At 43.0% G+C, this 12,247-nt stretch overlaps 2 protein-coding genes across 2 annotated transcripts in view; one reads left to right on the top strand and one right to left on the bottom strand.

The window, feature by feature from the left end:
• IDUA (alpha-L-iduronidase) overlaps nucleotides 1–1,976 on the top strand; it is a 22,802-nt gene extending 20,826 nt beyond the window's left edge. The window contains exon 12 of the mRNA XM_044681783.1: nucleotides 1,921–1,976. Within this exon, the coding sequence (XP_044537718.1) occupies nucleotides 1,921–1,976 (56 nt within the window). The remainder of the gene's footprint in view (nucleotides 1–1,920) is intronic.
• Nucleotides 1,977–3,063: 1,087 nt separating this feature from the next.
• On the bottom strand, nucleotides 3,064–9,338 carry LOC123252487 (purpurin-like). Its single transcript, XM_044681782.1, has 4 exons — nucleotides 9,228–9,338; nucleotides 7,395–7,531; nucleotides 4,637–4,749; nucleotides 3,064–3,314 (listed from the first exon to the last, which is right to left on the bottom strand). Exons 1-4 carry the CDS (start codon nucleotides 9,336–9,338, stop codon nucleotides 3,064–3,066), a joined length of 612 nt encoding a protein of 203 aa, XP_044537717.1.
• Between the last annotated feature and the right edge of the window lie 2,909 nt (nucleotides 9,339–12,247).

Below are 12,247 nucleotides of genomic sequence, written 5' to 3'. Positions count from 1 at the left end.
ACAGAAAGAGAAAGAGAGAGAGAGAGAGAGAGAGAGAGAGAGAGAGAGAGAGAGAGAGAGAGAGAGAGAGAGAGAGAGAGAGAAAGGAGGGAGAAATGAATAAAAAAGAGGAGGCAGAGTAAAAGAAGAGTGACAAAGTAAGAGGGAGAGGAAAGATGGAGTGGAGGAAAGAAAAAAGGTGAGAGGGAGCGACAGAAAGGGAGGGAGAGAGATAGAGGGAAAGAGGGAGAAAGAGAGAGAAAGCGAGAGACAGACAGAGACAGGGAGGGAGTTGGGAGGGGAGGGAGAAAGAGAGAGAGAGAGAGAGACAGAGAACACTGAAAAATGGTGAAGGTGACTTCTCTGGTCACAATGACGTGCCCACGCAGCTACCAGGAGTGTGTGCCTGGCTGAGCTATGTTTGAATTGGTTTTGTTTCAAACAAATGCAGTGACTCCATAGTGGACAGATTCCAGGGCTTTACAGGTGCCTGTGCTATAAGGAGTAGGTTTTCCATCCTCTCCCTTCCAGATGTTCCAGCAAACAGCCCTAAGTATCTTGAATAACCCAGTCTAGCTGCCCAAGGGGAAGATGGCAGTGGGAGGGGTGCTCCCTAAGACTCAGTGGGAGGCTCTGACCCCCACAGCAGATAAGCTGCCTAGATGCTAGGGACAGGAGGAGGTTGGGGAGAGGAGGTGGGCAGCAGAGACTCACCCTAAGCCAGAATGGGATTGGAGATAAATTTGTATGGTACAAAAAGGAATTCCTATAGAGCCCTCCCTCCCCCAACCCCAGCCCATTGTGAGGACCATATACAGAAGATTTAAGCCAGAAGGTCCTGGGTTCAAATCTGATCTCAGATACTTCCTAACTGTGTGATCCTGGGCAAGTCACTTAACCCCCACTGCCTAGTCTTTACTGCTCTTCTGCCTTGGAACCAATATACAGTACAGATTCTAAGATGGAAGGTGAGGGTTTTTTTTTTTTAATGTAATTGAGAAACTTTTTTTTTGTTTGTTTTTGTTTTTGTTTTTGTTTTTTTTTTAATTTTAAACCCTTAACTTCTGTGTATTGACTTATAGGTGGAAGAGTGGTAAGGGTAGGCAATGGGGGTCAAGTGACTTGCCCAGGGTCACACAGCTGGGAAGTGTCTGAGGCCGGATTTGAACCTAGGACCTCCCGTCTCTAGGCCTGGCTCTCAATCCACTGAGCTACCCAGCTGCCCCAATTGAGAAACTTTTAAGAAAATAAAAATGAAATACAAGATAGATCATATTAATATAATATAAGGTGGCCCTCAGGAATTTATAGGTAGTGTGATATCCCCATTTATATTTGAGTGATATCACTGTACTCTGCAATGCTATATATTAAGGAAGGAAACAAGCATTTATTAAGTACCTACTATGTGCAAAGCACTATTCAACCAGAAGCAGGTGCTACTATTATCTCCATTTTACAGTAGGGGAACTGAGGCTGATGGAATGAGCACCTTGCCCAAGATCATACAACTAGTCCCCGTCTGAGGTTGCAATTTGAATTCAGATCTGAAACTGTGTGCACTATGGCGCCACCTTGCTGCACTTGAAGATTTACACTGAATTTTCCTTCTAATCCTGAGAGAAATTATTCAAATATTCATGTTCCCATTATATAGTTGAGAAGACTGAAGCTCAGAGTCCAACTTCCTACTGCTGTTGATATTGGAGCACAGTGTTGAGCCTATCTTGACTCTAGATCTAAGAGAAGACATGGGAAGTAGACATAGCCCTAGATTTAGAGCAATTCAGATTGTGGGTTCAAATGCAGATTTTGACAGCGTGTCATTTTGGCTAAGTTCCTTTTCTTCTTTGTTTTCACTTTGCTCATATATGGGATGGGGATAATAAAAAGAATCAACTTTCCTGATTTCTACCCCTTAAAATCCCTAGTTTCCTTTAGGGCCCATCTCCTGTACCATCTCCTTCTTGAAGGCTTCTCTAATCCTGCCTCATTAATGCTGTTTTCCTCCTCCAGTTTTCTTAAATTTAGTGATCTGTTTGCATGTCTTGTCCTCAGGATTATGTAAACTCCTTAATGGGGATATTTTCCATTTTTGACTTTTTATCCTGACTGTGCTCAATATAGTACCTTATGCATAGTAGGTGCTTAATAGATGTTTGGTGAATGAAATCACTATCCTCACAGGGTTCTCAGGAGGAAAGTTTAAGGTTCACAAAATGCTATATTAATTGGATTTTTTTATTTCTGCTATAATATGCTGTCTCAACTCATTTTTTAAAATGAAAGACTATTACTCTACAGATGGGGAAACTGATGAGGCTCGGGGTGTGTGTGTGGGGGAAGTACTTGTCTGAAGTAGCATGCCCTCTGTAGGCCTGTTTCTCCATCTGTAGAATAACAGTCTTTCATCTCTCTCTATATATGTATATATCTATATACATCTATCTATCTGTCTGTCTGTCTATCTATCTATCTATCTATCTATCTATCTATCTATCTATCTATCTATCTATCTATCTATCTATCTACCTACCTACCTATCTACCTACCTACCTACCTACCTATCTACCTACCTACCTACCTATCATTCTACAGATTTTGAGCCTAGGTGGCTCAGCCTGGAAGACCTGAGTTCAAATCTGGCCTTAGACACTTACTAGCTGTGTGACCCTGGACAATCCACTTAACTTTGTTTGCCTCGGTTTCCTTATTTATAAAATGAGATGGAGAAGGAAATGGCAAACCACTAGCTGTGTGCCACTGGGCGCCACTTCACCCTATTTGCCTCCATTTCCTTATCTGTAAAATGAGCTGGAGAAGGAAATGGCAAACCAGTCCTGTATCTCTTCCCCAAAACCCCAGGCCTGACTCCTATGTAGCTAGCACTCTACCCACCGAACCACCTGGCTGCCTAGATTGAACAGTGAATGAAAGAATGAATGAATATGAATGAATGAGTGAATGAAAGAGCTAGGACTAGAACCCAGGTCAAGAAATGTGTGAAGAAAGTTTCCTCACTCCATAACCCATGGGTTATCCCTTGGCCTACCTGGGGTGGGAGATCATCCCTGGGACTCACCATTAGTTCATACCCACAACCCAGGCAGAGCCGTACATACCTGACTGAAGCACTGGCTTGAAGCGTCCAAACAAGCAGATATCTTTCTGCTTCTGGTGGACAATCTTTTGGATAGAAGAAGGGAGGCCCTGAGGATTTCGGGAGAAGACAATGGAGTAGCTATCAGCACATGTTCCATTCCTCTTCAAAGACCGGCAAGTGTAGGTCAAGGCATAGTGGTTGTAGTCGGTGTCGATCACCCAGTATTCATCCCCTGAACCCAGAAACAAAGGGCAGTGACTTATTGGACATAGTCAACAGTTCAGCAACATCCAGCATCCAACCGTTCCCCACTGTGTCAAGGGCTGTGCCTTAGAACAAAGGAAAGACTTGGCATGGGTGCCAGAAAGCTTACAGCAAACAAAATGGAGGTGGGGGGCGGAGAAGGAGAGGGTGCTAGACCTGGCTCAAAGCAAAATGGTGCAAGGCGGTGGGGTATAGCCTCAGTGACTCCCTATTGCCTTGAGGGCAAAACAAAACCCAATTCCTCTCTCTTTGGCATTTAAAGCGCTTCACACATTGGCTCCAGCCTGTCTTTTCACATTTCTCTACTTCATATCCTGGCTGACTCGATAGTCCTTATCTGTGACATTCAATATCCCACGTTGGTGCCTTTTCTCAGTCCTGAATGTGTAGACCAAACCCTCTCCCACCTCTTAGAATCCTTGGCTCCCTTCAAAGGTAATGTTGAATTTAAGTACCACCTCCTCCATCTAATATTGCCTGATCTCCCAGTGATGGGCATCCTCCCTTGCCTGAAATGCCTTTGAATTTACTTCTCTGCTGATTTATCTCTTATATAAGTCATTCCTCCCCCAATCCTAAGAGAATATGGACTCCTTAAGAGCAGCCACTGTTTTTTCTTCTTCTTTATATCCCTATGCACAGCATACACCCAGTATTTAGTGCATGCTCATGGAATGAATGAGTGAATGAATGAATGGCAAATTATTTTTCCCACAGTGACCACGCTAAGTCATGAATATACCTGCGTGCAGCAGAGAGAGGCTCCTTTCAGGATCTTTAGCAAGTTTGGCCTGGGGGTAAGAGGAATGTATGCTAGATTCTACTTAAAATTTCTGGGCTCCTTCTGATAAGAATCTTGGGGTTTGTTGAGTCTCACCATAGATAGGGACAAGGGATTTCACTCTTTCTCCATCTCCAAACACATACCCTCCCAACCCTTCACCATTACAACTTGCGCCAGCCAGATACCCTATTGGCAGGGATCCTTTTCTTATTTTCTAATCCCTTCCCTTCCATCCTAGAATCAAAACTGTGTGTTGGTTCCAAGGCAGAAGAGTAGTAAGAGTTAGGCAATCGGGGTTAAGTGACTTGTCCAAGGTCACACAGCTAGGAAGCATATAGGGCCAAATTTGAACCCACAAGGTCCCATCTCTAGCCCTGAGCCACCTAGCTGCCCCTAGCAGGTATCTTTTTTTGAGAAGGGGCAGGGGGAAGTTTGCTGGTCCCTGGAATAGACAACTGGGCTCAGGGTCACCTCTCTACTCCCGAGGTCATGGAAGGTCCACCTACCTCCACTGGATAAGTAGCTGGCCAGTCCCTGGTAAGTCATGTACATCTTTGCTGGGGTGTTTGGGTCGGAGACTGCAAACTGGGCTACCATGTCTGCACAGATCACCCAGAACCTGAAAAGAAGAGTGGGGATCCCTGGTGAAGTCTACAGTTGGAACCCCATAAAATCAACCAACCAATGGTCATTGGCTGAAGCATCCTTAAATGCTAACAGAGGAAATAAGACCTTACCCTCAGAGAGCTCCCAAGTCTTGGCAGATAATGGAGGAGGAGTTAGGGATGGAGATAAGATTCATACACGGAGGGAAGGACTAAGTGGACTTCAAATAATGGAAGATTCATGTTGGGACTATAGACCCTTAAATGTAGAGACTCAAAGAGGTGCATGATTCCTGGGGGTTGGAGTAGTCAAGGAAGGCTTCCTGGAGGTGGGGAGGGAGACCCTACTTAAGATGATGGGGTGTGGGGTTTGGTTTGGATCTGTAATTTCACTCGAATACAGAATGGCCAATGATGGGGTGCCAAGCTCTTCAACTTGTGTTGGAATGTTGCCTGAGGCACCTGAGCATTTTGCCCAAGTGTATGCAAGGTGAACTTGAATTCAGGTCTCTCTCCCTAGTTTCTATTTACTACCCCGTCTATGCTGCTTTAGGGTAGACAAAATTTAGACAAAGGAGGAAAGAGAGAGTTGCAAAGATAGGTTGGGTCACACCACAGAGGGTCTTGAATGTGGGGCTTAGGAATCTGGACATTTTCCTGGAGACAGTGGGGAGCCCCTGAAAGGCTATTTTTTCTTAATCCTTCCCTTCTGTCTTAGAATTGATATTAAGTATTAGTTCCAAGGCAGAAAAGCCATATGGGCTAGGCAATTAGAATTAAGTGACTTGCTAAGAAGTGTCTGAGGCTAGAATTGAACCCAGGACTTCCTATCTCTACTTCCACTGAGCTACCTAGCTGCCCACAAAGGTTCTTTAAAGGGGAGCTATGGCCAGAGTGGAGCATTGGGAAGATACAGCTTACACAAGATGGATGAGAGGGCTAGACTGAAGAAAAGAGGACCAATGACAGAAACAAGACCACTTAGTCCTTGCTCAGGCCCTCAGAGCCCCTTCTGACTTGTTGGGAGGCAGCTAAGCATCCTAGTGAATACAGTGCTGAACTTGGTGTCAAGAATTCTTGAATTCAGATTCTGCCTCTTGACATTTATTAGCCGTGTGGCTCTGAGCAAGCTATGTAGCCTCTCAGCTTCAGTTTCCTCATCTTTAAAATGAAGATACCAATAGCATCTCCCTCAGAGGATTGTCTGAGAATCCCACAAAGTAATTTATGTAAAGGAAATGGTCTGAGAACCCTAAAGTGGCACATGAATGCTAGCTGTTCTTCCCTACACGCTGGATCCTGTGTGGGGTTGTGGCTCGGGGACACAGGGCGCCCCCTTCCCTTTATGTGGGTAGGACCTACTCTCCATAAATCCATTACATGAAAATTCCACTTAATGCAGAAAATGATTTTCCCTCGAGCTTGATTTACAAAACTCTGCTCACCCACTTACTTGCGTGTTTCCATGTCTAGAGATCTCATTGCCTGCTCCACAGACAATCCCTCTCTGTGCACAGACTTCACAAGCTAGGTCCCTAATTCAATTAAAAACCAACTTGGTGATATTTATAGAGTTATTGCTGTGTGTCCTGGAATGGCTTCTGGCCCTAGCGCCACGGAAGCGTGGTTTCAAGTGCTGACTCTGTGAATAATTTATATAATGCTCTTGGGTAAGACCTCGCTATGCCTCAGTTTCTCCATGTGTAAAGTTGATGGGGTTCGATTGGATCTCTAAGGCTCTTTCTAGGCTTACACTCTATAAGCTAAGATCTGGGGGCTCTCCTAGTTCTGACATTCTATGCTCTATATTCCCTCTAATTCTGAATTAGAACACAGAGATGCTTATACTCAAGGTAATGGGGTCCAGTTGAGCAAACAATAACTAGATGACTCTTTATCACATTCAAAACTGTTAGGGTCAGAAGGGATGTTGGAAATCATCAAGTCCAGTGTCTTCATTTTATACATGAGGAAACTGAGGCTCACAGATCAAAACTAGGATAATGGGAGAGTGTTGCAAAGTAGAAAATTTAGGTTTGATATAGCGGAAAACTTCCTGACAATTAGAGCTTTCCACAAGTTAAACTGGGTGTAGCTAGGTGGCATGGTGGATATAGTGCCATGCCTAGAGTAGAGAGGACCTGGGTTCAAATCTGGTCTCAGATACTTCCTAGCTATGTGACCCTGGGCAAGTCATTTAACCCTAATTGCCTAGTCCTAGCCCTTCTATCTTAAAAATTGTTACCAAGACAGAAAATAAGAATTAAAAAAAAAAAGTGAAATGGGCTGCCCCATGGAAAGGTGGATTCCCTTTCACTGGAAGTCTTCAAGCAAAGGCTAGATGACCACTCACTGGGCACTGGAGAGGGGTTTCTTCCTAGGGATGGGTCAGATTAGATGGTCTCTGAGTTCCTAAAATTCTGAGATTCTGTAAGTGACTTGCCTTAGATCACACATTGAGGTCAATAGAGAGCCAGAATCAGAACTCAGGTTTCCAATCTCTCATTTTAAGGACTCTGATGGGGAAAGTTGCTCATGTTCTTTCTGAACTCCTAGGGATGTGTGGGGTTGGGCAAGTGTGTTTTGAAAGTCTTAGTTCCTGAGTGCCAAAGCTAGAACCCTTGGCCCCTGCTCTTTCCTTCTCCTCCCCATCGCTTACCCAAATAGCTTCACGCGGCCCTGGGAGGTAGCTAGCAGGGTGCCATCTGCTCCGAGGATGTACTCAGCAGAGATGTTGTCCTGAAGGAAGACGCCTTCAGGATCCTTCTTGGCCACTGCATACCACTTTCCTGTGTACTGAAAAGCAAAAGAAGCAAGAAATCTTTAGTGAGGCATCAGTCATTCCTGTTTGGCCCTAGGAGAGAGCCTAGCTCCCATTCAAAAGTGGCTGCACCTTCGTGATGCTCGGAACCCAAATCTTTGACCCCAATCCCTGCTCTAAAACCAAACCAGTTCTTGTTCATTATTACAAATGATAATAATTAACAATGCTGTAAATTAAATAGCTCATATATTCTCTCCAGTTTGCAGATGATAAAACTGCTCAGAAGTGTTAAGTGATTGGCTGACCTCTGGAAGGAACTTAGAGATCATCCCCTCCAACCCTTTCTTTTTTACAGGAAAAGAAACTGAGGCACAAGGGAGGAAATGGCTTTACTAGCTTATAACAGAGAAGAGGCATAACCAAGATTTGAGAGGGCCAGTGCTAATGTATGCTACCCATCTCCTGACAGAAAAGTGTCATCATTCATATTCAGCTGAGGACAATGAGGGACTTTGCTTCCTTACAAAGAGCTTTGTTTTTATTTTCTATTTTCTTTTCTGTTTGGAGATTGAAGAAGAAGATGTGACAAAAAAAAAAAAAAGGGAAAAAGAAAAAATAAGAAAAGAGAGCCATTAAAAAGAGAGAGAACAGATGGAATGCCAGAAGGAAACGCAGCCAAGCAGGACAGCTTTGAAAGTTACATGATGAATTTATTATATTCTTAAAAGGAAAAGTGAATTACTCAAAACAGACACTGGCAGCTCATGTACAGTCCTCTTTTTTCTATTCTTCTTTATACATGGACATGCTCATTTTATTTGGTATTTGTTAAATCCAGAATAACTTTTTTTAAAAACTGGGAAAAAACTCTACTATGGAACAAAACGAAAAGGGGCTTTTCATTCCTTGGGGGCAGACAATAAAATTGTTATTTATTGCCTATAGCCTGGCATAGGGGGAACAGTCCTGGGCTAAGAGTCAGGGTTTGTTTTCTACTCAATTCCATCACTGATTGGCTGTGTGATGCTAGGAAAATCCCAACCCCTCTCTAAATCTCTGTTTCTAAATTAATTAATTAAATAAAAATTTCAATTAAAAAATAATAAAAAAAATAAAGTACAGTAGGTCAAATAGAACTCTGTGACTGTAGGAGACCATAAGAAATATGAGAACAAAATGAAATTTAAAAAATAAACCTCTGTTTCTCCATCCTTAAAATGGGGCAGGGTGAAGAAATAAACTGATGCTTCTTTAGGGCCCTGATTTTCTGCATTTTTAATTACCCAGGACTCTCTACCTTTTAATAGGTCTCCTCAGTGCTCATAGCCAGCTCTGCCAACAGGTTGTGGGGCAGGGGCTCCCTGAAGGTGTCCAGGTAATCTAATGATGTTGGCACCAACTAGCATTTATATTATACTTTAAGGTTTACAAAGCACTTTGCAAATATTATTGCAATTTTACCCTAAGAAGTAGGTGCTATCATCATTTTTCAGATGAGGAAATAGAAGCAGAGGGGGCTTAAATGCCAGAGTCACAGAGCTAGGAAGTATCTGAGGCTGGATTTGAACTCAGGTCTTCCTGACTAATTTTAGGGCTCAATTGCATCACCTAAGTGCCAATGGGCATATTATTGATTAAGCAGAGGTGATCACTGGACATGAGAGTGAGGGGAATAGCTGAGATAAGGCCTGTAGAGGAACCCCAGAAGTTGGGGTGTCTGTCACCTACCTTTATAGGGTCAAAGTCTTCTTTCACAGAAAATGAGTCCACAATGCAGGTGTTGGCCAGGCCAAGGCTGGGCAAGATTAGCAACAGACAGATGTGCCCAGCAGACCTCATCCTGCACACAGGAGCCTGGGAAAAGTAGAGCTGGCTGAATGACACTAAAATAACAGTAACTGACATGGAGACAGTGTTTATAAATTTATAGTTTATAAATGTATCTCCTCAAAAGAGTGCTGTGAAGGGGGTGGGGCCAGTATTATTTGTCCCATTTTAGAGAGGACGAGATTGAGGCTCAAAAAAGGAAAATGACTTGTTTACAATCCCCTGGACGATAACAAAAATCAGAGCCAGGACTGGAATCTGAAGTCAATGGACTCTAAATCCAGTCCATAATGTAGACTGCGAGTTCTGGGGCACACGACAAACAACATGGAGGTTTAGACATTTTCTCTGTTCCCCAGATCCTCTCAATTGTCTCTAAAACAAAAATTCCTCCATGAAGAAAAAGCAACTTCAGCTACCTCCATGATCTAGGACAGTCATTTCGAGAATGGAGCTACTAAACCATTCATAAGGCTCCCTCTGACAGCATATTGACGTAGACAATTATTAACACTTATTAATATAATAATGTAATAATATATTTAGTATAAATATTAAATATCTTATTCATAAATACGAAAATGATGAAAGGAAGCAATAATAATAAAATGATTCGTGTTAACAGGATGGTGCTAATATTAAGATAGTAATATTCACCTATGCTCTATTCATTGAGTTTTTATGCATTTTGTTAAGTATTTCCCAGTTACATTTTAATCTGGTTCAGGCCAGTTGTCACAGCAATGCTGCCTGGGAGTACATATTTGACATTTGTGGTCTAGGATGTTCAGAATCCCAAAGTGATTAAAAGGAAGGAACAACAATTGAGAGCCAAATCCTTGAAGTGACAGCTACTCTGAGCTCACTTGGCCATCCTTCCCCACTTCCCACCCCCCAGGAGGTCCTCCTTCCCTGTCTCCCAGCTCCAGGCGGTGGAAGGTTGCTCCGGCCACACCAGGCAGCTAGCGAGTGGTGAGCAGCGTCCAGGATGGGAAAGCCTACTGTGTTCTGTGCTGAAATGATCTCTGCAGGACAGCAGAGAAACTGAGCGACAAGGGCAGGAGAATGTGTGTCTGGCTTTAAGGTAGAGCTCAACTCTGCATCTCCTTACTAAGCATACAGATTTTGTTTTGGGGTTTTTGTTTTGTTTTTCTTAGAGGGGAGAGATGAGATCAAGAGGAAATGGATTATTTTGTTCATGGAAAAAAAAAAGAAAATTGAGAGTATAGCACTTAGGAAGAACAGTTCAGCTGGGCCAAAGAATGCTGAGAGGGGAGGAAATAAGGCTGGACAGGGAGGTTGGAGCCAAAATGGAAAGGGCTTTAAAGGCCAAAATAGAGGAATTTGTACATAAATCTAGAGATAATAGAGAGCCGTTGGCTGTTATTGAGTATAGGAGTGACAGGGTCTATTGGAATCAGTAAGCCTAGGTTGGAATCCTTTGTGAGTTTGGGCAGACCCCCTCAATCTTCCTAGGACTATTTTCTCATCTTTCAGCTCCCTTGTAGATCTGAATCCCTCAATCCCATATCTTGGTTACAAATCCAGTCTTTTTCACCATGCAGGGCTACATTTCCTGGCAGCTCTGAAGCACCCTTTATCAGCAGAGGGAGATGGGAAAGGGGAAGGGAATAAGCTATTAAATTAATTTATTATTAATTATTATTTACTTTATTATTATTAAATTAATTAATATTAACAATAATTAAATGCTTACTGTTGCCAGGAATTCTACTAAGCATTTCACAAATATTGTCTTATTTGAAAGGATACATCCTCCCTCTACTAAATTCAGACAGACATCCCCTCCCTCCCACTCTCTGCCCTAATCCCAGGAAAAATGAAATGAGAACAACTCCTAGCTTCAATCAGTAATTCTCCCCACCCCAAAAGGAGGCTTTCCTTCCTCCTAACCCTCCACAGCTTCTCATCCTTAACCTGGGAAAATCACCTTCCTATTTTCTCTCCCCAAGGGTAGAGAAAGTCCTCCAACGATGGTCTCTCCATCCTGAGGAACCAGAAGAGGCAGGGTCTATATCTCTGATACCAGAAACCCAACCCTATGCTCCTTTTCACTTCCCTGAAACTCCAATCATCTTCCTGACAGATAGCTATCCAGCCATCTCAGCAATGGAGAGCTGGCCATCTCCTGCGGTGGCTGAGGCAGCTTTCACTATTAAGACATTTTGCTTTATATTCAACAAAACTTGCATTTCTGCAACTCTTGCTACCCCCAAATTCCAACCATTGCTTCTAGTTCTATCACATGTTCTTTGCTCTGGGATCCATCGAATCTTTGAGAAAATCTCAGGTTCAATGGTTCTGTCGTTAGGTGGCTGAGACCCTCTTTACCTGGTGCTAGTGTCTCTTGGCTTCAATCTCCTGGGCTCATCTCACCCTCCCCCACCTTTCAGCCTCTTAAATATGATGGGGCTGAGAGCCACTAATTGCCCTATTCCCCCTTGGACCTGAGTCAGACAATCCAGAGTAATCTGATTTTAGGTTGGATTAATAGAGGCATAATGTACAGAACAAAGAAGGGGACAGTCCCATCATCCTCTGCCTTGATCAGATCAAAAGAAAAAAAAAAGTCAATCTGCCCTGTGAGCCCATCGGCTCTCAGGAGGTAGGGAATGTGTTTCATCACGAGTCCTCTAGAATCATGGTTGGTCATATTGATCAGAATTCTGAAGTCTTGCAATTTTTTTTGTTTTTGCAACATTGTTGTAATATAAATTGTTCTTTTGGATCTGTTTATTTCGCTCTGCATCAGTTCATACAAGCTTTCTCAACTTTCTCTGAAACCACCCTTTTGTTATTTCTTACAGCACAAAGTATTCTATTAAATGTATGTACCATAATTTATTCCAGCCATTCCTCAGTTCACAGGTCAGGGCAAAGTTTAAGAGAATAGTTTTTGG

Source organism: Gracilinanus agilis, chromosome 6 (assembly GCF_016433145.1).
Source record: "Gracilinanus agilis isolate LMUSP501 chromosome 6, AgileGrace, whole genome shotgun sequence".
Lineage (NCBI taxonomy): Eukaryota > Metazoa > Chordata > Mammalia > Didelphimorphia > Didelphidae > Gracilinanus > Gracilinanus agilis.
Note: the sequence above shows the minus strand (reverse complement) of the source record. Positions and strands in the feature narration are given on the sequence as shown.

Coding starts and splice junctions, on each gene's coding strand:
- LOC123252487 (XM_044681782.1), bottom strand. CDS start 9,338: ATGAGGTCTGCTGGGCACATCTGTCTGTTGCTAATCTTGCCCAGCCTT. Junction 7,532..9,227: donor AAGACTTTGACCCTATAAAG/GTAGGTGACAGA, acceptor TTTGCTTTTCAG/TACACAGGAAAGTGGTATGC. Junction 4,750..7,394: donor GGCCGCGTGAAGCTATTTGG/GTAAGCGATGGG, acceptor TCTTCTTTTCAG/GTTCTGGGTGATCTGTGCAG.